This window comes from Centruroides vittatus, unplaced genomic scaffold, assembly GCF_030686945.1.
Source record: "Centruroides vittatus isolate TY-2023 unplaced genomic scaffold, ASM3068694v2 contig_393, whole genome shotgun sequence".
In the NCBI taxonomy this organism is placed as follows: Eukaryota; Metazoa; Arthropoda; class Arachnida; order Scorpiones; family Buthidae; genus Centruroides; species Centruroides vittatus.
This window is the reverse complement of record NW_027122209.1, coordinates 1,488,857-1,516,333: the sequence shown is the minus strand read 5'-3', so window position 1 is coordinate 1,516,333 and position 27,477 is coordinate 1,488,857. Positions and strand designations below refer to the sequence as shown.

Here is a 27,477-nt window from a genome sequence, read left to right as displayed (position 1 = left end):
TTGTATAAAAAGTAAAGCAAAATTCCTGGAAATTAGTCCAAAATTATTGTAAGTCATCCAAATGTAGTAGCCTAGGACCTTGCAAATGTCTCAATCTTCTGCTTGTAGCCCAATCTTGCAATCCCAAAACACAGCCATATTTTATGAGATAAAAGAATGATAAGGTGACAAAAAATTTTTACTGTTAAAGCAAGCCATGTTGACCAGATTAGACTTGTTCTCTGTTTAGATTGAAGTACCTCCATACTATAAAATGAGTCAACATATACATATGACAGTTCAGACAGAATTTTTCATTTCAACTTTCAAAGTAGTCAATTTTAAACTAGACAATGTAAGTTATCAACTAACAGGATTTCAAACTATCCAAGTTCAAATTAATGATGATTTCCTGTAGTTATGCAATAATGCATTTTCTGACTATCTATCTATTGCTGTAAGAAATCAAATATATTTGGATATTTGAGACAAACTTTGTCATTGTTCCTGTCCTTTACTCACATTGACAAACTGTCTCATGGGTTGGATTCTGCCATAGCAAATAATATATTGGAGGCAAAATTTCAAAAGGTGTATGGCCAAAGAAAATTGATCATGAAAGAGAGTGGTTTCGACCGTTTAAAAATAATGATTTTGATATACATGACAAAAAGCATGAAAAACACCAAAAAAATTCCAAGATGAAGAATTGGAAGTATTACTGAATGAAGATCCTTGCCAAACATAATAAGAATTGGCTGCTGCTTTAAATGTTACCCAACCATGCATTTCCCAATGTCTACATGCAATAGAAATGGTTCAAAAGCAAGGAAATTTGGTCCCATATGAATTGAAAGAAAGAGACATTGAATGTCAAAAAACCATACATGAATTTATTGCTCCAAAGACAAAAAAGGAAAGGATTTTTTGTACCAAATTGTTACTGAAGATGAAAAGTGGATTTACGTTGACAATCCTAAACATCTAAAGACATTAGGGTACGTCCAGGTGAACCAGATCCATCAACTCCAAAACATATTATTAAAGCAAAACTGTCCAAAATATGCCAAAAGCCACAAGGTTATTTTCCAACATAATGCTCGCCCACTTTGCAAGATCAGTCAAGGAAACTCTAGAAGCTGGAACGTATTGCCCCACCTGTCATATTCTCCAGATGTTGCTCCTTCAGATTACCATTTATTTCGATCCATGCAGCACAACCTTTCAGGAAAGTGGTTCATATGAGGATATCCAAAATTGGGTTGATATCTGGACCGCTTCAAAATAACCACTTCTTCCTTCATGGAATCTGTTTGGTGCCTGATAGATGGGTGAATGTTGTAGCATCTAATGGAAAATAGTTTGTTTTTAAAATGAAAGATTTATTCAAATGTCTTATGACTGCCTTTTTTCAGTAAATATATTTATACACCCAATAGTCCTTAAGAAATACTGTAATATGTAAAAAATATATGGTGGAATTTTTAAAGTGGATTTTTAATTTTTCCCTGAGCTAATGTGCAAGCCCACAGAAATATTAAGCTCAAAAGGCTGAGAAACACCGATGTAAACCATATACTGAATAGGCATAATTATCTTTCAAGTAATTTATTCATGTTAGAAATTTAGATTTAGTACTACTATTAAAGAAATTAAGTGAATATACTTTTCTCAAATTAAATATTTTAATTTATGATAGAGGACAATAATATACAGAACTGGACATATAATAATAATTCAAAATTAAAGTAATTTGAACTCTTATGATTTATTTTTTACTGTATAATGTTATATGCCAGATATTTCTTCCAGCATGCTATGGTATAGTGCAGAGATGGCAAATCTAAGTTTCAACACAACAAATTAACAACAGCTGTTTTTGTTTTATCCATGTTTATTTCAACATATAAAAATTAAGGTTTCTCAAAAAATGGGATTAATTATTGAAAGGTTCTCAAACACAAGAAGCCAAAGAAAGAAAAGTGTAAACTTTGAAGAAAGAATTAGTCGTCCAAGACAAAACCAATTTGATGTGACAAAAAGACGACGTCGTTAGAACTGTTGAACTAAAGCTAAATTATGCTTATTTGTAAATAGAAAAGTTGCTACAAATTACGAATAAAAGTTAAGGAAAATTGTCATCTTATTAGTGACTGCACAAGTCTTCTCCAAAACAATACATTGGTAATTTAACCAATGTTCAACTGTTCTTTCTTCAAGATGTTAGTTACAGCAAATTTTCAAATGGCTGATATTGTCACATAGAGGAAAGATAACAATAACGAGTTGTCGGTGAACACAAATGGATATTTATTAATCCACAGATTGCACTAACTGCAGCATGCAGTAGAAGAAAAACTGACTTAATCTGATAACTCGTGGTTTTATAGTGTGACGAAACATTCTCAAAATATGCATGCAAATAATCTTGAATTAACATACACAAACATTCTTGAAACTTCAAGAAAGTGAACATAAAAAAACTAATGCATCATGGAGCAATTTGAACTGGAGACCTGGTTCATAGACAGAGATGATAACCACTGCGCCATAGTGCTTAACAGTTGGAAACGAGTGAACTGCGGCAATACTGTCCAAATAATGCATCATATGTAACTATGAACATTAAACGACAAAAGAATGTAACTGTTATGCAGAATTGCAAATGTATTTTGAACACACAATTTAAAAATACTGTAATGCTATGGAAAAATCAGTGGTTCAAACACAATTTAATAACGTTGTGTACATAAATGCTTTTATTGTAGTCATGTATTGGCATTCAAGACTCTTATTACAATTAAAACAAAAGGTCTTAAAATCCTCAGCTCAAATAGAAGCAGAAGTTGCCATTAATTACATCAGTTAAAGATTATCCAAATGAAATTACAAGTTTGGCAATTTGAAAGTAAGTACAGATTATGACAATTACAAACTTGTCCAACATTGTCATTTTTATCTAAACTTCCCAAGAGTATCTTTTTCAAAAAAGCATAAATTTAGTCTACAGCATGCAGAACCAGTTTCTGAAGCATTGGAATAGCTTAAGTGATCTACAATCAATCCTACATCATTGAACTTTAGTCTAAGTGCAACTTTCTTAGCAGCATTTACTTTGTTGATTTTAATGACTTCATTGCTCCAAGCAAGTAGCCCTAGGCAGGAAAGATTAATTACCACTTATTTATTCTATCATCCCACTCTTATACACCCCAAGTGGATCTTTAATATCTGTAGTAGAAAAATATTTTCAAACAATTATTTAATTTTTTTTGGAAGTTATTTTAACATTTACTATTATTTGATGATTTTTTTCATTTGGCTTCATTTCTATGATTTGGCAACCATTTTGTATTTTCTACACAATCGGTTCGGTCTCAAATATTGTTTTTTCCTTTCACTTAGCACTTGACCATTATAATGTAAAAAATGATACAATGTAGTGAGAAAATGTTTGCTATTTAGAATATTGTATCTCAGCACCATATATGTACCTCCAGTTATATAATGATTTATTTCAATTCTAGCAATTTTTTGTGTTATACACACCAGTGCAAGTTATATGCATTAAAGTTAAACTATAATCTTGTTCTGATGTTGCGAATATCGAATACAGTAGTCCCACAAACTCAGTGTGGACTGAGGTGAAGAGTTTTATGGCATAGCTATGATGCTAGTCTAAATGCTGGAATTTTCACAAAGGCATTATTTGTGCAAATTCATATACATATTAACTAAATACCAATATTTGCAATTAAATTTTTAAAGAATTGGCTATTCGGTGGCTACATTTGAGTTAGTAATATTTGCATTGTGGCATTCTCCTGCAGTACTTTGGAAAAATGGTTATATTCTTTATTAATACATGGAATTGATGCTATTATCGACAGTGTTGTCAGTGAAGAATGATAACTTATTTGATCCCAGTGTTAAGTTATAAAGGTACAAATTAACTTTTTTTTTACAGTATGATGACTTTTATGGAATGTCAAGTTTCCAGGACTCTACTCTAGATATAAAAAGGAAATTAAAAATGAGAATTGCCGGGACTTGTTTCAATAAAACATCAAATACATTAGTTGGAGATCAACAAAAGAGCACACTTTTCAATTGTGCAATAAAATGCATTTAGAAATTTTAATTTATAAAATCATAATTATCCAAATCAAATTTACATTTTGCAGCCTTGTTTCCATTGCAGTAGGAGGAAAGAATTAAAGAATTGGATATAAATATATTTAAATTTACAATTTTATACAAGAAAAAACCATTCCTTGTGTATACTCCAATTTTTTAACTCATTTGTTAAATCCTATAAATAAAATTCTTTTAATTTAGGTTTTAGCTGTATTGTTCACAGGATTGTCAGATGGCCACATGGTTGGCAATCAGCCTATTGTCAGGGAGATGGGGGATTTCCACCCATTTGGCAATTTGGTTCAATCTGTCATGGATAGTACAAATTTAATGTACAGTACCACTCACCCATTGATTGACAGTTTCAGGTCAAACCATGGTCGGCTACATTTAATATATTAATGCTTTTTAATAAATCAAAATAAGGATTCTCTTATCAACAAATAATAGTGTTATAAACTAAATGAATAAAAGAAATAGCAAAGAAAAAACAAACAAACAGTCATTATGGAGAGTAATAAAAGTGGAGTGTAATCATTAAAATAATAGTAAAAGAATGTATTGAAGTATACAAAGTAGAACTGTTGAGATTCATAAAAAATAGTTAATTAAAAAATTTTCCATTTTGTAGTTAACAAAAAATTCTGAAAATTTTTCTCTCAAAAAACAATGTTTGTGTGTTATGCTATGTCAATCATTAAAACCTTTATGTAATTTGGCTCTCTTTTCATTTCAAAATTTGCAAGATTAACAGCCATAATCATGCAATGATTGTTTAACAAAGCTATAATATAGAAGTTATGGTGTCCTTATAGGTTGAAAAGTCCACGCACTTTATTAATCTCAATGTTACATTCGCACGAAACAGCAACCCGATACATTTTCTATAAAGAATACAGTGTACAATAAAGCGTTTTGTCATTTTAAACAATATTCGAAATTAAATTTCGTACGGGGACAGCTTCCAATAAGAAATATTCTCGCTATTGACTAACGTTTCACAAGGCTAAATACAGTATTCACCTAATTGATATTTGTATTAAAACAATATTACGTCGGTTCAACATCTCGCAAATATCGACAATTGTTAACATCTGATGAAAGTAAGCATTTGACTCACAATTTCACAAGTTTCTCGAATATAAAGTTTTTACATTCTGGAAAGGTTTTTTAAAGTCATCTTATTATATTTTTAGGGAATTTCAAATAATGTCTATCTTACAGTGAAAACTTTAACCAAGATGTAAATAAATAAGAAAAACAGAACAGAGTAAAAACCCTATGCAATCAACACCTGCGAGTATCAAAGGAGAGACGGTATATACAGTGACGAAGCACGGAAACAAAGTATAAATAACATAACAATAACATGCAAAACTCAAATGGAAGACGTGTGGATTTTGTTGTTTTGTCAAGTGTTAGTAAACAAACTGAACAAAATTTAAAAAATCAAAAAGTTGCAAAACATACAAAATAAAACGTTTTTAGTTTTCATATATATAATATATATGAATATATATATATAACATCCAGAATGTAATCTTCTCCAGAGAGGATCTTCACTATTTAAAAACTTGTAAGAAGATTATTTACTGTATAACATTAAATGTTTACAAATAGTCTACATAATCCACTAAGATATGTTACTAAAAAATCAACTATCGAGTGATGATCACCCTATCCCGACTTGGGATATTTATACTTTTTGCTATTATTATATAACACAAAAAAAAAATTGAAAGCTTAAAAATCCAGAGGTCTGTCAGCAGATCCTTCCTGATCCTCTTCTGCATCCTCCTCCATGTCGTCGTCCTTCTCTTGGTTTCCTCTTCTCAGTAATCCCTCTAAGAAATAAAATAGTAGGATTTATTTGATAAAAAAAATTATTTCCAAAATATAAAATTTATTATTTAAAAATTCTTTTCAATAATTCAAAATTTCAACTTGAATAAAATTCTTTATGTTATTTTCATAAAATTAGAAAGAGTAGATATTAAATAATACAACCTGATGCTTCAATTTTCCATTACAAAATTCAATATTTATAGTTTAATGTAATAGGAGGGAGCTAGCAGTCCACTCAACTGTCAGCACCCTCCTAATACACAAATGGCTGGACTGTTATACAATGTTGTAACATTACTATATATGCTTCTATTGTAATTTATATTAATTCTTTTATAAATAACAGCAGCTTAATCTAATACAAATGTGATTATTTACTTATTAAAGAAGATTACATAAATACAATGTAAAAATTTGACCCTACATATTTGAACATGTATCTGCTAAAAACTGAATTTGGATTGTCATTTGACAGGTCTTAAAATTATGAAACTAATCAACAGAAATTTTTATGTATTTTCAACCAATAAAAATTAAAATTTAAGAATTTTAATATTGTTCTCAATATGAAAAATTTCCTGCAATTTTGTTTGAAAGAATCAAATATTGTTAAAATTGATCCCACTTGCTGGAAATGACAAATGAATTTAGGCAAAGAACATGCAGAAACTTTATTTTAACATTATTTAAATATACAGAAACTAATAGATGATGCTGAAAATGGTGTTCTTGTGCGTCTTTGTGTACATGTAAAGCTGTGTCCAGACTAACCACCCAGCTTTGCTCCATATAGCAATGACTGGATCAAAACAAAGCAGAAATGAGCAGAACAGCACAGAACTGAGCTAAGGATATTTTGGGGATGAGCAGTGTTTCAGTGTGAGCACATGCACAATTGAATATGATGCATGAAACTGCAAAAACTGTAAGTTCTGTTCAAATTGAATGCAAATGAACATACCCTTTCCTTTGATGTACTGACACTTTCTGAGTCACATTTATTGGAGCTCAAAGTTGCACGATATTTCATAGTTTGATGTCAGAACTGCCTGCACTGTGCCACACCTCTGTTTGGTTTGTCACAGCTCAGTGCAGTTGATCTGGATGCAGATTAATAATGTTCAGGTTGACCTTACATAAAATATTGATGTTGATACTTTCCTTCTGTTTACATATAGTTCTGGATTGGTCTCATTATACTTTTTCTTTTAAATATCCTCTGTAAAATTTACATCACTAATGTTTCACTATCTTGGTCAGGCTGATTTTAAGTGGGGCAAATCATATATAATAAAAATCCAAGAGTGAATATATATTAATAATTATTCAAAATATAAGTTTGACAAAATGAGTTAATTTAAAATATTAAAAAGTTTCATAAATTATATAATCCTTTTAGTTAAAATACTAACAATTCTGCATTAGATATCATTTAAAGCTTCATGGTCTAGAACAGTGTTTCTCAATGTGAGCGATAACGCCCCTTTGTGGGCGGTGAGTAAATCTAGGGGTGCGCTGGAGGCAGGGTACTGAGCGGTGACCAAAGGCAAAAGTTGGGGTCACTGACAGCTGTTCCTTTTCCTCTGTTAAACGGATAAGAGGAAACATTGCATTTAATGGTTTCCAGATGTTGAGATCAATGTAAGGTAAGGGCACAAAATGTGAGATTCATAGAAAAGTTTTCCTAAGAATATTTCCAATCCTTTCTCACACAAGAGAAAATGAGTTAGGGGGCGTTAAGTATAACTTTATGGAACAAAGGGGTAGTGGATCGAAAAAGTTTGAGAATCACTGGTCTAGAAGAAAAACGGGCAATTTATAAATATACTGTTATAAACTTTTGAATACTTTAAAATAAAGCTTTCATGTACAAGATTTCAAACAACATAATTTGGCATTTATGTTTACAAAACGACATCATGCAAGTGACTGTCATTCATGTGCAAAATGCTCTTCACATCTTCAAAATATGTCATGCTTAGAGCAGCACAATGTATTCTCAGGTATGTTATTGATTGCATGACAAATTTTTGCCTTTAAGAATTTCAATATTTTGTACGACAAAAAATGTGGTATATGAAGATCACCTACAAAATGTTGAAACTTTTAAGGCAAAAATTCATCTTGCAATCAACATACCCAAGAATATACTGTACCATTCTATACATGACTTTCTTTGAGAATGTAAAGTGTTTGCACATGAATGAGGATCACTTGCATGATGTCATCTTGAAGACATAAATGCCAAACTATGTTGTTTGAAATCTTGTACACAAAAAGTTGTTTAAAACATTCAAAAGTTAACTGAATTTATAAATCACCCATTTTTCTGCTGGACCCTGCATAAGAAAGCATTAAATAAATAACTATTGTTTACATGTAATGCTCCAGAAAGAATTAGTATCAAATTAGATTTTTAATTAAATATGATAAATATTTAAGTTTATTTTTGATTTAAAAAATTTTCTCTCCACATATTTCAAATGTAATTATTTAATGTTGATATTTATTTGTAGAAGTAATTGAAATTAATATTAAACAAATTAAACTAATTTTCAGAAACTGTTCCAAAATATTGCATTTAGTTATTTTCTATCTACAGAATATTTTGGTAGACACAAACTATAGTCCCTACATGAGGCTAGACTGTTTATTTAGAAATATTTACTGACTAAATCAAAATATCAGATGTAAAACTTGAATTATAATCAATCTAGACAAACTTTTTTTAAATAAAAACATATAGGGACAACACTCATTAGGAGTTCAAACAATTACAGCATAGCTTTGAAGAGTTTGATCCTGTACAAACTATGTCTCATGTTATCTAGTTTTAACTTTTACAATAATTATTTTTTAACAATAATAATAATGTTCAAGAAACATTACTTCTACCTAACACAATTCTATAATAATAATCAGTAGTCTACACTAGTCAGCATCTATGGTAAATATTAGCTTACCAGAAGTTTCATCTTTGCATAGATGTAAAGCAATTTTGAGTCTTTTTTGGAAAAAATGTATCCTATGTGCCACCAAATACAGTATTTTTAATTAGAAAACTTGAATAGAAAATTTATTCAGTATATCTGAAATTGATTAATTTATTTACATGAGGTATTGGCATAAATCTGGCCACAATTATACCTATTATGAACAAGTCTGCTCATATCAGGTAAAAGGCGAGCAAACAATAATTTGATTCATAATGACCACAGTAAATTATAAAAATCTGGATTAGGTTCAAACATGAATTCACATGGCTGTGGACTAACCATATGGCAGACATAACAGAAACTGATTAAATAATATCATTACTTAAAATTTTGAAAGAGCTATTTGAAACATACCACAGTCAGGTCGACCCCTGCGTCTGGTATTAGTAAATTCTACTCCATGTCGATCTACACACCAGCATTGGCCGTGCCTGGATGGCACTGAGTCGGAACATAATATCCATCACTATCACACTTTGGATAATAACCTCCTAAAAGTTTACAATTATTATTAAATAAATTATGTTAATTTTTTAATGCACTATAATAATTTAAATACCTATCAATCCTGGTGGAATTTGTTTCAAAGCAGCAGCACAAGGTCTCTCTGAAATATAAATAAATTTGCTATTTCCAAAATATTTAACTCAACTTTTCCAATTCTAAAATTTTTCTGAATTTCATACGTGATTTATCAAAACAAGAACACCACTCATGAGGGCTTAGAACCAGATCTCCATCCACATCACAATCTAGCAGGTAAGGTCGCAGACAGTATTCTCTGTCATCATGCTCTAAGTCATACAGTTCCTGGAGTGACAACTTCATGTCACCATCAGTATCTAAATGCTGAAACATCCAATTTACTTCTGGTTTGCAATCTGGTAATTCTGCTGTAAAATAATCAAATTTAATTATAAGAAGGTTGAAATATACACCATTTTCTTTTAATTACAATAAAATTACTGTGGCTTAGTCTGAATGATCTACGGCGAGACTGGCCCCTTCGATGATCTGACATTACTACAGAAAACCAATCAAGTAATCTGTCACCCATTGCTTTCAGTTCATCCTCACTACAACCTACAATTAATAAAATATGTTTAGAACATAGACATATATATAATTTTATTTTTGTATCTTTTCACACTCACCCCTCTTTACAACTGTTGGAGAAACTTTTGTAAGTACAGAATTTTGTTTTCCTTGGTGTTCCGTAAAACCAGATTCACTGCTACTAAGAAACAAAAATTAATTCAAATTTAAATTTCTGTAGGGGAGTATAAACCTCCAAGTATGAAAAGTAATCAAATAATTATTTCTTCCTGTATGTTTTGTTAAAAATGCTAATAATAATGTTAAATAAAAGCACTGGAAAAAGGTTAGTAATCAGCTTTTGTTAATATGATTTTTGGTAAAAAACAATCTCTTCTGTTAATTATCAAACTTACTTGTTTGAGTTATCAAACTTGCTTGTTTCAGAAATGGCAAAAAATTACTGAAATAAAATAAAGACCAAGACGGAAACTAAAAAAATAAACACACATTTCTAATGAAATTATATGGTGCAGAATGGTTTTAAACAGAACAAATATTAACAGTTAACAAACAAAACTTGTAATATAATAATCATAAAAAAAAATAATTTATAAATGTTAAATATATATATAAAGTATCTCACCCTACAACTGTAACATCACTCATTTTATCTTCTTTCCCTGATTGTTTTTGTTTTGAGAGTTTGTTTTGTTTATTGATTGTGTTTTGATATTTATTGATGTAATGATTCCATCGTTCTTTCATCTTCTGCTCTTTGTGATGATCATTATCTGATTTTGCAGCTAAAATAACAAAACAATTCAATATTTAGTATAAGCAAAATCTTAATAAAAATGATTTTCAAAATTGCATTTTTATTACCTTTACATGGACAGAAACCTTTGCAAGCAACTACAACTAATGTTTTGTGCATACAGTTGCGGAATTCTAATCTACAGACAGAAGAATAAGTTAAATTATCAGATCCACAGACAAAATCTGATGTGGCAAGTGGACAGGGAATGCAAGTGTCACTTCCACTATCTTGGTCATCCCACTCATTATCATTTCTTTCTAATTCATCTTCTTTAGATTGCTTGTGGACAGGTTTTGCTCTAAGTAATATCAAACATAGTGAATATCAGAGGAACATTAACAAATTTACATTTTAATAATTCAAAAAAACAAAATTTTAAATACATTCTTACTCTTTAGATCTTAATTTCTTTCTGTTAACACACAGAGCAACTGTAGAATCTCTCACTACACACGTCTGATGAGGTTTGCATTGCAAATTCTTACATAGATTATCTAAATTGGAATTCAAATTAATTTCAGTTTATTTAATGTAAACTTTTAAATATTTTAGAATAAAATTTACATAACATAACAGTAATTTGAATATTTTCAATAAATATACTATATAAAATTAGTATATTTCTGTAACTTAAATTATATTGTTTTGAAAACATGAAAAATGTATTAAGATACAAAAATATCTATCTACATAATTTGTGTTTGGTTTATGTATAATGCAAAATTATGACGACAATATTTTATTAACATTTATATATCTTTCATTTAAAAAAAGATTATTATTCTTATATTTTTCAGTGAAAATTTATAAGCAGATGCAAATTATTAGTCAGACAAATTTTAATTATAATTCTAGTTACAGCAGAATACATACACAAAACTATAAATGAATTTCATGTTTATTAATTAAAAATTTAAAACACACTTACTGTTTAAAAAGGTTTTTTTTATTAAATGTTTTAAAAAGTATTAAATAGCTTACGACTTACTTTATAATACTTTATAATGCTGATTAGAATTAAAATTTTTGAATATAGTTATATAAAATTTGAGGTTAGTTTACTATTCACTACTTTCTTTAAAAAAGAAAAAAATAAATCATATACTTTTTGATTTGATTTCAATTATGAAAGAGAAATGTAAAGTTGGTTAATAATTATATAAAATTTTCATTAAATTATTGCTTACAGTCAACTCTGAATTTTTAGAATAATAGTAAAAAATGTGACATTCAACATGGTTAAATACACCTAAAATTCTGAATGCAGATTCTTGATCTTCAATAACAAGTAAACAAATAATGAATTTCATCATCACTAAATTTCTAATAATAGTCAAAATCTAATGTGCATTAGCATTAATTAAATATTAAATAAATATAAAATATAACAGTTACATAAATTTATATAGACTTCAGGTCATATAAAATCCTTTTCTGAAAGAATATAGCCATTAAAAAACTGTTTTTATAATAATATTTTCTTTTGTCTTCAGGTTTTGTAACTAGCATGTTTGTCCAAGATATTGTGAATATATATATTGAATTTTATAAACTACCGTAATTAGTTAATTAATTTATTTATTTATGTATTATTAAACTAAAATGTTATTGTATCTTTATTACCAAAACACATTCTAATTTGATTAGATGCCAATAAATATCACCAAGTAATATTTAGTGAAGTTTATAAACATTTATTAATAAAGAGAAAAGTATTTCAGACCATCATATTCAGAATGAAGATAATTAATTATTAAACAATTCTGGACACGGTCAGCTAGACAGCGTAATGATGCCAATGACATTGCACTGTGTTTACAAATTTGTGAAGCAGCCAACTTTCCAGTTTCTCAGTATGCTAGGACACTAGCCTTACTACAAATGGAAGAAAAATTTAGCTTGGCAATTTTTGGTGTTTTTTTTTGTTTTTTAATCTTAAAATAACAGAGACAAAAATGAATAAGTTTCACTATAACAATTAAAAAATAAATAAATAAATAAAATAAATACTTTTATTTATTTTTCAAACAATCTGATCAATTTTTATTTTCAAATAATCTGAATATTTAAAATATAAATATACTTTTATTATTCTATTTTATATTTACAAATAAAAAATAACTTGGCAGAAAAAAGATTTATATAACTTGCAGCATTTAAATTTTTATTATACATTAAAACATTTCCTACTAGAACAAAAAAGAAGCCTGAGAGGTACAGTAGATTGTGTGCAATGTCTGTTGACAATAACTTTATAACAGTTTAAGCAAATGCAAATAACAGTATAGAAATATAGAAATGACAATCCTTATATCAAAATATCCATAAACTGTTATTTAATAATATAGTGAAATTTATAAAATATTTTTAATTTGTTATAAGCAAACCTAACAAAAAAACAAAAATTCATATAATAAAATAATTCATCAATAATGTATGTTATATTTTTTGAGCCATTCAACTGAATCTCAGATTAAACATGACTTGTATAAGTATTAAATAGTCTGATATAAATTACAAAAAATATTAGCTATTAAATAAACAAGATTTTAAAATATATTTTATTAATATTGTCAATAACATTTTTATATTCTTATTAAAATAATACTTGATAAAAAATATAAACAATGTGCTGAAAATTTATCTTAAACTTCGATATTTTACAGAAAAAAATATATATATATATATATATATATATATATATATAAATACTATCAAGTTCAATTCAAAAGTCTTAAATTATTATTTCTTATAGTTTTGCTTTGTAAATGAAAATTTACTTTCTACAATCAATTTAAATTTTCAGTTAAATTTTATTAATTCATATAATGTTTCTTATGTATTTATTTAGTTTGAAATCATTTCTAAAAAAGTGACCAAAGAAAAACTGGAGCAGTAATGTTTAAATTTTTTTATTTTATGAAATACTTATAATAAAAAAATTTATGATTTATCTAATGCAAAATTAGAATTTTAATTCAATTTTAAAGTTTCTCTCTTCTAATTTACTAACTCAAATTTAAAAACTTATCATATTTTCCATGAAATAAATGGTTTGACTAAAGTTAATTTACAAACATATATTTAATAAAAAAATGTTATATTATTTCATTCTACCTCTGAATTTTTTATAGATCTATATGGCCTAAACAATCTTTACCACAGAAATATTAAGAAGTAATATATAAAAGTTTTTAGCAATTTAATAAGACAAAATATTTTCTTAAAAGAATAAAAAAAAACATATTATATAAAATATTTATATAATATTTATTTTATATAATATTTATATAATTATATAATATTATATATTTATATTATAAAATATTTATATGTTAAAAAACTAAATGGTAAATTTATATAACCTTGTTTTTAAATACATAATTTTATAATTTTTACTAAAATAAATACTGCTATTATAGTAAACAGACTGTTTATACCATAAAAGTACACTAAATTTTTTTACACTGTACAATATCAGCTTTCTGTAAATGTTAAAACAAATCCTTTAAAGAAATTATTCTTTTGTAATTTAAGGAAATTAGTTTTTTTTATACCTAGTGTAATTTTTTAAATTATAGAATTTCATTAAAAAAAATTCTTATTTATAATGTTTTTCTCTCCTTTCATAAATTAATTTTCTATAAAAAAAAATCATTATTTGAAAAATTCTAAAGAAATGAAAATTGATCATTTCTCGATAGAGTTGAATTTTAAAACTTTGTTTTTGAAAAAGTTTTTAAATGATATTTTACAATACTTATTAATATCTAGAATATAAAGAAAATGATTATAAATGGAATCAGATTACTCTCTGATAATTATGCCCAAAGTAAATAAACTGTCCCTATAACGGCATGGCTCGACAGTGGGAGGTGTTGGTGACTTTTGCGTTGTGGTTCAACAAGTGTTAAGAAACTACTGTATTTCTCTAATCTTATTAACCAAAAATTACTAAAACTGTATAGAAATCATCGTTCTCGAAGAAATATTAACAATTAATAAATATGCTGCATTCACCAGTTAAACGAGGTAGACCTCCGCTTAACAGAACCAAACTGGAAAGTAAAAAGTCTCAATCAGGTGCATCCAACTCCAAACTTATAACGGATTTTAATCTATTAATGGACAAAGAATCACTAGAACCAGCCTTAGAAATCAACAACCAGCATATGGATACAACTCCACAAAGACTACAGAATTCACCAGGTGAGTCCAATATAATCCATCCATCATCTTCGACAAATTCGAATGACACTCTAACAACAGATCTATGGTACAAAATTTCGGAACTTATTAATACTTCTAATAATAAACTATCTACCCAAATGGAATCTATGTACAAAACAATTAATTACCCGGACTCCTGGAATTCAGTAATTTTATCAATGATACATAAAAAAGGTGATAAAATTTCTCCAACTAATTATAGACCAATAGCACTACTGTCAACATTAAGAAAATGTTTTACATCTTTATTAGCTACAAAATTCCAATACTGGACTAAAATAACTGACCTCGAAGCAAAATTTCAATACGCCTTCTTCAAAAATAAAGGAACAGAATCTGCTATTTTCCTACTATCATCCATAATACAACTTCATCTGAGAAAAAAGCAAAGAAAAATATATGTTGCATTCATTGATATCCAAAAAGCATTCGACTCTGTTTTTGTTCCGCTACTGGTATATAAACTAAAAATTAACGGAGCAGGTAATCAATTTGCAAACACTATATCTAAGCTATTCTCAACTTATAACGCAAAAATTAAACAGGGCAAAGCCGTCTCACCATCGCTAACATTAACACGTGGAATACTCCAAGGTGACCCTCTTTCGCCATACCTATTCAATTTTTATCTACTCGAAATTGATCACATATTTCAGAATTGCTCAGATGGAATAGAACTTGGTGACAGGACCTTTCATTATGTATTATTTGCTGATGACCTTGCAATCTTCGCTCCGACAAAAATATCACTACAAAGAAAAATTAATCAACTAAATTCTTACCTCAACTCAATCCAATTAACAATCAATCCTACCAAAACGAAAGTCGTTATATTCCGTAAGAATAGTAAAATCTCCAAAAAAGAAACAACGATATATCTAGACAAGCAACCTCTGCAAATGGTAAATGAAGTCAATTTCCTAGGTGTTATGTTCGATTGGAATCATACTTTCAAAGCACATATTTCGTATTTGAACAATAAAGTAAAACTTGCTATAGATAATCTGCTAAACTTATATTCTAACTTAAAAACCTCCGATTTATCTATTCATATGAAACTGTATAACGCAATCATTAACCCAATCATATATTACGCATCCCCAATATGGGGTCTCGATTATATATATAAATTAGAAAAATTTCACATCTACTTTCTTCGCAAACTTTTTCACTTAGAAAGAACTGTCCCAGGCTACGCAATTCGCCACGAAACTAACCGTATCTGCTCTTATCCATTGTTCTTAAAACGTATCATTAAATTCTACTATCGTTTAAAATTCAAATCTGACAGTAATATTACCTTTCTGCACCACGAAATAATCAAAGGCAGTAAAAAATCAACTACAATACAACTCTGGCAAACTAAACTAAATAAAATACTAAATTCTTTTGGAGTATCAGATCTTCTATTCAAAGATAATATTCAGGACTGGAAATTTGGATATACTATGTTAATGGAATCAGCTATCGCTCAATCTATAAATATGGATCAAAATAGCCTAAATCACAATACCTATCATCCCTGGTACTTAAAAATTTTACAAATACCTTCTGTACAACCTTATATGATAAAATCAATTAACTTCAACGTGAAAAGGCTAATTTCACAATTACGTCTAAATAAATATTCCCTTTATATCAATAATTTCTATATTGACCTGTCAAACAATCATTGCCCATGGTGCAAATTCGATAACTTCTCAATTGAACACTTACTTCAGAAATGTCAAAATCTCTCTAATGTACGTGACTCTTTCAACATTCCTCGAATACTCCAAAGTGATTCATCCCAAGATTATAGAAATTCTCTCAATAACCTAAATAAAAATGATCTCTATTCTCTGTATAATTATTTCATTAAGATTACAAAAATGTTGTAAATCTATGCCAGTATGTCAAAATATATCAACATTATATAACTTCATTATTGTATAATCATATTACTGTGTTTGTTAAAATAACTGTTTTTATTTATGTTAATAACGAAATAATATAAAACCAACGTATAAAGACTGTTAAATTTTAATAACCTAGTTAATGTTTTAATAATACGAAAATTTACAAGTCAATTTTGTACAACCCCCTGCAACAGGGATAATCCCCTTTTTGTGAATAAAGATATTTGATTTAATTTAATTTAATAAACTGTCCCTATAACAAATGAGTGACTAGTTTTAATAACAGAAGTATTTATTTTAAAAACATTTGGCTCCAAATTCAACCTTTTGCACCTAAGATACATTTTATTCTGGCTCATTTAATTAAAAGTTAACTGTTATAAATAATTTTAATCATAATTTTAATTAGTTTTTCCTGCAATGGTAGGTTTAGGTTTGAACCAACATGTACTGTACAGTACCATTGCATCCACTAAGCCCATGATTCTCAATCTTTATGAAGTCGGGGAACACTAAACTTTGACATTTTTTTCCACGAAACACTTAAAATACATCAGCTTTAAAGCAGGCATGGCAAACTTTTTGAAATCAAGAGCATACTTGGTCTAGTATATGACGTCATTGGCATTTGCTGATTACATTCCCATACAAAAATTGTTTTACATTGTATTAATTTTTTGTTTGCAACAATTTTCAATTGTATATTTGATTTTTTCATGGAACATTTTGAAGTAGCTTCAAGCAGCACCAGTGTTCCGTGGACCACAGATTGAGAACCATGGCACTAAACTATTGATAGGCTAGAACAGAAATGTGTATTTGGTATATAAACAGCCTGTGATGAAAGCATATAATAAACCACACCACTTTCATCAAAATACTAATGCAATTCCTTTCAATGTATATTATTATAATCGTTGTAATCATTAATTATAGAATCGTTGTAAAATTATACAAATTATGCAACAAACTTCAAATTTATTCATAAAAAGACTATTATAGTACGCTATTAGCCTATTATAGTACGCTATTAGCCTATTATAGTACTATAAGACAATTATAGTACAAACCAAATGCAATGCCAGTAACAAGATCTATCTAGGATACCACATACTGCTAAAAATCTTCAGTACATTATCATGGTAGAACCATGTTGTATTATACAAAAGATCTATCAGTAAACATATTTGACCTGAATCAACAACTCCAATAATACATTAACAGTTGACAGAGTACAGTAACAAGATATATGCTATATAATATTAAAACACTATAGTAGAAATTCTAAATCACTTCCATTTCGGTAAAATCATACAATCCGTGACTGGTGAGCTTCATGTTCTTTTCCTTCTTGGCGTAGTTCTTCAGGCTTCTTTCAAAAGAAGTCGGCCAAGAAGTTGGACGGCGAGAAGAGTCAATCTGGTGGTTGCGCACCACTCCCAATTTTATTTTGCATTAGTCGGTTGGAAGGGCAATAAACATTTTGAAAGAAGCCTGAAGAACTACGCCAAGAAGGAAAAGAACATGAAGCTCACCAGTCACGGATTGTATGATTTTACTGAAATGGAAGTGATTTAGAATTTCTACTGAAAATGGCATCTCGGCCAAGAAGTTGGACGGCGAGAAGAGTCAATCTGGTGGTTGCGCCCCACTCCCAATTTTATTTATTTAACACTATAGTAATAGTGTTCTACTATTATACAGCTTGTATATAGTATTCATTTACAAATTTTTATCATTATTTAATCTATTTAATATATAGATTAATATGTTCAACAAACACAAGTTTTAGCTGAAAATATTTGTACTGGCCTACTGGAGTTAAAGTATATTATGCACAGTGATTGTTAAGAGCACTGTTCCATTTGTTTATCACTCTGTGGTTAAGGTTTCCATTTTATAACTACCATATAAGTTAACTCAGTCTTTGAGAATTATTTTTCAAGATAAAAATCCTGAATTTTTGTGTATTTTTCATGAGTAAACAACTTATATGTTGGCATATAAATAAACCATTACCTAAAAATAACTTAAAATGTTTCTATAACTCAATTATTATTTATATAAAAATTGTTCTGCATAATATTAATAATCATTTCTAATTATTAGTCCAATTTCATTTAGCTTAAACTCATGTCTGGATAACAGTCTAAACACATCATCATAAGTGGTAATGTGTTTAGACAGTTTTCAGACTTATCCTATGTTATATGTCTGGGTAATCAAAAAAGGCATTACTTGTAATGCATTAAATAACACCTTCTTTGGCCAGATGTAACATAATGTAAGAAGAGACTGTGTGATTATAACTTTGCACATTAAGACGATTGAGAGTTTAGATCCATTCCAATTTGTTCTTTATCTGTTTAATAATTAATAATTTTAAAATCTAATGTAATTTATTGTTAAAAATCGTCAACAAAAATGCAACATATTTAATCTATAGTCTTTCTCATAATAAGAATGGAACCAATGTGCATTAGTCATAAAAAAGTGGTGGCATCATGACAATGTTTGAATTTTTGAAGTTTTTGTTCAGTTCTATATGAAGATATACTATACAGGTACTCCTCACTTTACGACCAAGTTCCGTTCCGACGACTACGTCGTTAAGCGAGTCGATAAACGAGGAGCTTGCACCAGGAATATAGAATCGTTGTAAAATTATACAAATTATGCAACAAACTTCAAATTTATTCATAAAAAGACTATTATAGTACACTATTAGCCTATTATAGTACTATAAGACAATTATAGTATGCACAAACCTATTATAGTATGCTTAGTGCATATGTCACCATTCTCCACTGATCGATATTCAAGCTGAGAAATAGGATTCCCCAAATTGCAGGTCGAAACTCAATTGGTCGTAAGTGCGAGTGGTCGTTAAGCAGGTAGGTCGTAAAGTGAGAAGTACCTGTATAGTTTTGTAACTTAGCTATGAGAGTAAAGTGATAAACATTCATGGTCCAGTATATCAGTACTTTCCAGAATAAGAATGGAGTCATAGTTGCAAATCATCCCAATTATTAATAAAATTTATTAATCTAATTTTTAGATCATTTCTAAATTAAAAAAAAAAAAATTTCATTTATACGTATTGAGATTTCATATATTGTTGCCATCACTTTATATTGTATAAATATTTACAACATATTTTATTATAAAAGAATTAGGAATCAAAGAATTAATTACTTGATTATATCATATTACTGATATTTTTTCATATAATTTTATATATATGTACTCTAAAAAATTCTAAGCCTAAATAAATAAATACATATTTAGAGATTAAAGAGTTATTATTCTAAATAAATTATATATATGGTGGTGGTTTTTTCCAGTTTTACAAACAACGTAATATATTTTAAAACTTAATATAATATTCTGACTTAAAATAATGTTTTAAATTCTATATTTAAATTGGATATCAATAATAATTTAATAATTATTGATTATTGTATAATATTGATTAAATTGTTATGCAATTAAAAAAATAACCATATCTTTTAAATAATCAATTTTTTAAATGCTATGATTATCACGGCTATACTAATGAAATTGTGATAAATGACACATTAATTTGGGATTCAAATAGATTCTTATCTACTTTCTGTAATATGTTGAGCTAGCATAAATCCTTAATATAATGACTTTGCTATTTTTATTGACGCCTCTTCTCACTCACTATTAACAAATTATACTACTTTAACTTTATTAAAAAAAAAATTACAATTTTTATTTAAAGGAAATAAAATTTTTATGTTAAAATTTATCATTCTAACTAGAAAGAATAATACAAGAATATATTTTCATAAAAATTATTTAAGAAATTAAAAAAATATGAAAACATTTAAAATCTAACAACTTTTGGAAATGTTAAAACTTTGCTAATTTCCTATTATCAAATTCAATAAATTTTAAACTAAGTTTCACAAAACCTTTCACATTTATTTTTCAAGCAGTTTTAATCTATGAGATGAATTTTTTTCATTATAATGCTTAAAATCACTATTTCAAGGCTGTTATATGATTATAAATTAAATGTTGGAAATTTAATAAATATTTACAAGATATTCTATGAATAACAGTAGTCACTATAAAAACTGCTAAGAAATATAACTGAGATTTGTTTATTCTTTTACAATTTATAGTAAATTATATTTATAAAATTAAATAAAATGAAGCAACTATTTTAATATATAACAAATATAATTTTTAAATCTATACATCAAAAAATTCTATACCAATTAAATCATATAATATTTACTAAATTATTTTTTATTCAAAATATTTTTGTTATGGTAAAAATTAATTATATAAGTATATACAATTTTGCAATATATATTCTAAATAAAACATTCAAATATCATCATTATTCTATAAATTTTAACATAATAAAAAATATAAATAAAATTAAATTTTAATAATTTAATTTAACCTTCATTAGACTAGTGAAAATAATTCTGACATTAAACAAACAAAAATGATTCATTTCTGTTAATTAGCAAAAATTTTTATTAATACATTCAAAAAATAATTAATTTGTCACTTAAAATAACAATAATGGCATTCTTTCTAACTATACAAATACCTTTCATATCAAAATATTTCAATCTTAAATTTTAATGCTCAGTCAAGAAATTACTCCACTGAAAGCAAATATTTTTTTACTTTTGTCATTTCTTTAAACACAAAAAATTGATTATTTGAATTGAAGGAAAATAAATATTTTACGTTAAAAGATTATTAGAGATTATTCTGGCTTCCATATAAAATACTTTTATTAAAAACCAACTTAAATAATCAAATAAATATTAATATTTATTTAGGGTTATAAACTTATTTATAAACTTTTAATAATTTTTTAATAAAATTTATATTCAAAAACTATAGCAAAAAAATAAACATATATTTAAAAAGTTTATAGTTTTTATAAGTATTATATACAAAGAACATTATTAAAATTTAAAATGTGTATTTTATATACACTTGTGACTGACATCCAGCAAAAGTTTTAAAGAAACTAATAAAAACATTTGAAAATACTCACTTTCTGTCCAAACTTCTGAAACTTTTGTGCTTTTGCTCACATCTACATTTTCCTATCAGATAAACAACTGAATTAATAGAATGAAAATAAATTTTCATAATCTATCTACATTAAAAATGAAATAGATGATCATTACAACTAATTACAAAATTTGTATATTTAATCTATAAAATATATTGTTCTAAATGCACTGTTGTAAAATGAGAAATAATAAAAATAACAAATGGAGTCTTAGTACATCATCCATAATTCAAACATTGCATTTATGAAGATGTTTTATACATAACCCATTACTATTCTATTTTACTTGGTGGAATTTATATTATTAATGGTTTCCTCATCAGTTATGACTGTAAGAAGTTGCCTTATACTGCCAGCTACTGCTTTGAATGGTACATCAATTGCTATCTAAGAAATTTAAGCAGTTTATATTGAAAACAACTTCTCGCACAATCCCTGGGAAGGATAAATCCACACACTAAAAACCTTTTTTATATCCCAGTACGAATAGCCTGACGAAGACCAAATTTTGATCGAAAACGTTAGTTTTTATCTAAAACTATTCGTACTGGGATATAAAAAAAGGTTTTTAGTGTGTTGTTAGTTTATATTGAATAATTATACAATCATTATTTTTAAAAAAGCAATAAAAACTACATATCAAATATATAAAGTTCAACATTCTTTGAAATATTTATTAAAAGAAAATTTTCAAAAATAATACATTATTGCAAATGAAAAATCTAAAAATATAAATAATGAAAAGAACAAAATCATTAATATTCAATTGCAAATTTTTTTACTTTCTAATAAAAAGAAGAGGAGGAAAAAAATGCTTCTTATATCAGAAAACCCGTTAAAGATTTAATGGATGTCATTACTATTAACTTTATTTAATCTTCACAGAATATTTTATTTTTCTTTCTTAATTGAAAAATCAATATTGATATGCACAAAAGAGTCATCACAATTTGCATGATTTTTAATTTAATTAAGGAAAGATTTTCATGAAATATATTTTTAATGCAAAGTAAAGAATAAATAATATGGATGGAATGTGTAAGAAAATTATCCAAAAACAAATGTTTCTGTGAGGAATTCTGAATTGAAATTAAACAGAGTAATGAGATATCAAATGGAATATTCAAATATCTATACAGTAATAATATTCATAAATACTCCAGAAAACAAAGTACTTAAAATTAACAATTACTAAGGCTGTAAACATGACTATTTCTGCAGTTAATGATTAAGTCAGCCAAACTAGATAAGAATATAACCAGCAGTTTTCTCAAAATTAAAAAAAAAATCTATTTGAAAACCATTAAATTGGATATGATTTTAGATTTAAAATTTCAATCCTGTGTAAATGTCTCTTTTTAAGCCATTTTAGACAGTCTAAAGACAAATTATTGGCAACAATCCAACCTTTCAATCTCTCTTTTTTTTTCTGTTCTTACTTCTTCGACATCGAATTGAAACATAACAGAAAGTATTTCAAACTTTGTCTTTATTTCATTTAACCATTGAATGATTCAGTTGATTCATTAGTTTCCTTAAAATTTGAAAAAAGCAAATAATTCTTTTCATTTTTGAATTCTATCAATTGCATTATATATCACAAAAAATCATAAAAATTTAATAAAAAAATATATTAAGTTATATTTTTAAATACAATTGTATTCTGTCTTTGAGTTTAACTTTTATAAATTAGGGATAAAATAGGGAAATATATTTTATAATTATTATTCTTGAATTAAATATTTCACTTATCTGACAATTTCATCCATATATTTGACTAGATCAGCAGGTCACTACCCTATACAACAAAACTAATTAAATTTTAAAAAATAAAAATTTTCCAATTTACTTTCTAATAAGATATTTCCATCTAAATAGGGTTGACGATCTTTAATGGAATGGAATTAAAAATTAGTTTACTTAATGAGAAAATTTACAAATGGATTCTTTAATTTAAGATTATTATTAAAATCATATTTAAAAACTCTGCAATGCAATTTTTAAAAAATTAATTAACTTGCTATATCAAAATTCTACATTATTAAAGCTACTGTATAATAAAAGCAAAATTCTCCAACATAAATTTTGAACTAGATCAAAGTTACACTTCTATATAAAATTACATTTTAATTATAACATTAAGTGGATGGTAATTATTGCCAATAAAACTTTTACTTAGTAATTCATTATATAAAGCCTACAAAGCACTGTATAAAATATTACATACTATTTCATTATTAGAAGAATATGTTAATTTTCATGTAACATCATACAAAATTTCAAGATTTAAAACAGTTTAGAACACCATGCATATAAGAAGACAATAACTCCAGTTTCCTTCCAAATTTATATTAATATTATATGCAAGAGAATAATGGAAATGTAATGAAGTCAATATAAGCCTTTGTATAATGTAAAAAAAAAAATTATATAATGAATATATTCATTGTTTAACCATGTGCTAAATTGAGAGCTATTAACCCTTTTAATCACATAATCTAAACTCCGAACAGCATTAAAACATCTTTTAAGAGCTCATCAATGTAAATTTCAGAAGTTTCCTCTTACATGTAAATTCAGTTTATAACTTACCATGTTAAACATGTCAAATCACACAGTAGTATACCATAAGCAAATTTAAAGACAATTTCTTGTAAATATTTTTCTGATATAATCTATTTATCTAAATTTTATCTACTTAATAATCAAATATCAATATAAATGCAGAAAGCCAAAGCCTTTTTGAAGTCAACACAGTATAAAACTTAACCAGACAGAGTATTAACATTTAAGTATACGAAATCAAAGTACGAACATTCCCGTAAGGCACGAGAACGTCATCCGCTTTCAAGTCCGATCCAAATTTAAAATGCAAAATTGGGCAGTCAGAAATATTTACAAACATTCGGATAATCGCATAACAACTCAATCACAAGATCATAACATATTTATAATCTAGAATAACATCATGCATATAAAATCTTCTCTACATCTTATAACCTACATGTATAATCTTATAACATTGAAAAATCCTCAAGAGAGGAAAAAACTTTAAAACTTGTAAAGATTTAATTATATTATACTTATAAGCAACAAAACTACATAAATGTTTAGAAAAAATAACGAAATTAAAGGGAATTTATCAGTTGTTGACCCCCCAAACGCTGTATTAGGCACCATTACCTTCTCTTCCTCGGCTTCATCGAATTCGAAATCCCAACTGTGCATCTTAGGATGATCGAATGTGGTCCATCCCAAAACCGGACGATAGCATAAAACATAAAGGATAACAATCCATCCAAAAATCATTTTCAATTTCGTCTTAGACCAAGTTTTCGTCATTTTTCTATTACCGAGCTTAACAGAGATGGCAAGACGTATATATAGAAGAGACTGCAGTTCCGATTCCGATATCGATTTTTCCTCTGCTTCCCTATATAAATTTTTTCTTCTTTTTTTTCTTTTTTACTTCTATTACAGACGGATAAGAATTCTGTATTTAACTTACGTTTCTGAAGTATATAATTAATTTAATATTATTAATTTTTTAAAATTTATTCTAAAAAGTTTGTGGGGAGACGGCAGACGACCGTCTCCCCACAAACTTTATGGCTCTACTTTTAAAACTTTTGTCGGCTGTTTTTTTAAATTTTTTTATTTTGAATGTTTTAATTACTACTTTTATTTTATTAATTAATAACATTTTATATTTTAAAATATTATAGTACTTTTGATTATAATCTTTCATAGTTTTTTATAGTGGTAATAAATTTATGCCATTTTATGTATTTCGAGAGTAAATTTATATAATAAATTATTTAAAATTTGTTAAAATAAATTATTATCATTTTACAGAATGGAAATTTTTATATTAAAATTAGCGATTTAATTGGGATTGACACTGGTCCATTTTGAATATTTAATTTGATTTTCGAATCATCGCTTTGTTGTGTTGTGGTTTTATAGCCGAGTGCAATTTTGCACTAATTTATATCCGCGGGAGAATTAGGACAATGCAGACGAAGGATAAGAACAAAAGGGATTGAAACCGACCATAATTATATAAGACTAAATCCTGGTCGGATTCGAATCCAGATTCCTCACATAAGGTCATCCGCTGCATTTTGAACACGTATATAAAAATCTCAAAATTTTTTATGTAAAGCCGGTTATATTTAAATATCTAAAAAATTAATCTTTTCACTCAGTACAGAAGTAATGTTTGATTTAATTAATTATTAATTTCAAATCGATTTAATAATTTCCAATACAATTAAAAATTTGATTAAACATTTCAGTGAATATTGAAATATTTAATCAAATTTTGGCATCGTCCTCTGGGCACTAAGAACTTAGCACCATAAAGCAGTTTTTAATATCTATCGTGAAATCGACCAGGCTCACGATAATAGTGTCCGGTGCCTTACATATTTAGAACTAATCGCGCACAAAGAATTCGGGTTAATCTCTCGAACTCGATCCTGGTCCTCTAGAACAGGGGTCACCAAACTATGGCCCGCGCAATCAGTTCATCCGGACTGCCGCTTTACTATGCCACAAACAGACTAAAACATAATTATTTATATGAAAATATCATATATTGTAGATGTAGAAAAAATTAAAGTAAGTGTAAGTAAAAATGCCAAAATTGGTTCAATCTGAATTTTGCTTCTGACAGTAATATAATTTTTAGGAAAATCAGTGAAATAAAAAAACGCCGAATTTTTTAATTCGGCGTCTTTTTGCGACTTCGGTTATCAGAGCGCTGTTCGTGTAAGTAAGTACCTGCAACGAAGTTTCTAAGAAAAGCGATTACGAGCTTGCCTCAGCGATCGTGTTTGTGTATTGGTAAATAAATATGTTGGTTGTCTTTATTTTTTGTGTATTTAGTGTACTGTATTGAACAAAATGGTTATGTGGCTCGCGGTCGTCATTCGGTCAGTTATCTGGACCGCTGTAAGAAAAGTTTGGTGACCTCTGCTCTAGAACGGTAGGCTGGCGCCTTAGAACTGTTTCACACTACGACCGACTAGACCGACCGGTCCGACTCCAAGTCGTGTTGCCATGGCAACAGCAGTCGGCCGACCGACTAGTCGTTCCAGACAGATTTGAAAAGTTAAATATTTGTAGTCGGGTCGGAGCAGTCAGTGAGCTACAGCCAATGAGAACTTCGAAGCTATAACCAATCAGAGTTTAGATTTATCTGAAGTTAGAAAATGGCGGAAGGTACAGTTTTCTCGGAAGCTTTAATAAACGAAGTCAGAAAATATCCGTGGCTTTATGATATTCGGCGAGCCGATTATAAAGGCAACATTAAAAAAAATAATTCTTGGACGGAGATTTCCAAGAAACTAAACGTTGAAGGTACGTGATTGACTGTAAAACATTCCAATAGATATTGTTGCCAAAGATATGGCCTGACGATAAATTGTAACATATTCAGAACTACAATTTCTGGATACG

At 27.7% G+C, this 27,477-nt stretch overlaps 1 protein-coding gene across 1 annotated transcript; it reads right to left on the bottom strand.

Annotated features, from left to right (window-relative positions):
* Positions 1 to 4,925: 4,925 nt before the first annotated feature.
* LOC136976083 (proteoglycan Cow-like) lies at positions 4,926 to 25,621 on the bottom strand. Its single transcript, XM_067271289.1, is given in 12 exon segments — positions 4,926 to 5,960; positions 9,312 to 9,386; positions 9,389 to 9,448; positions 9,517 to 9,564; positions 9,644 to 9,850; positions 9,924 to 10,040; positions 10,112 to 10,194; positions 10,639 to 10,798; positions 10,878 to 11,110; positions 11,204 to 11,306; positions 21,994 to 22,045; positions 25,198 to 25,621. Coding segments are annotated over 12 exon segments (1,398 nt in total). The 5' UTR covers positions 25,357 to 25,621; the 3' UTR covers positions 4,926 to 5,859.
* Positions 25,622 to 27,477: the final 1,856 nt, after the last annotated feature.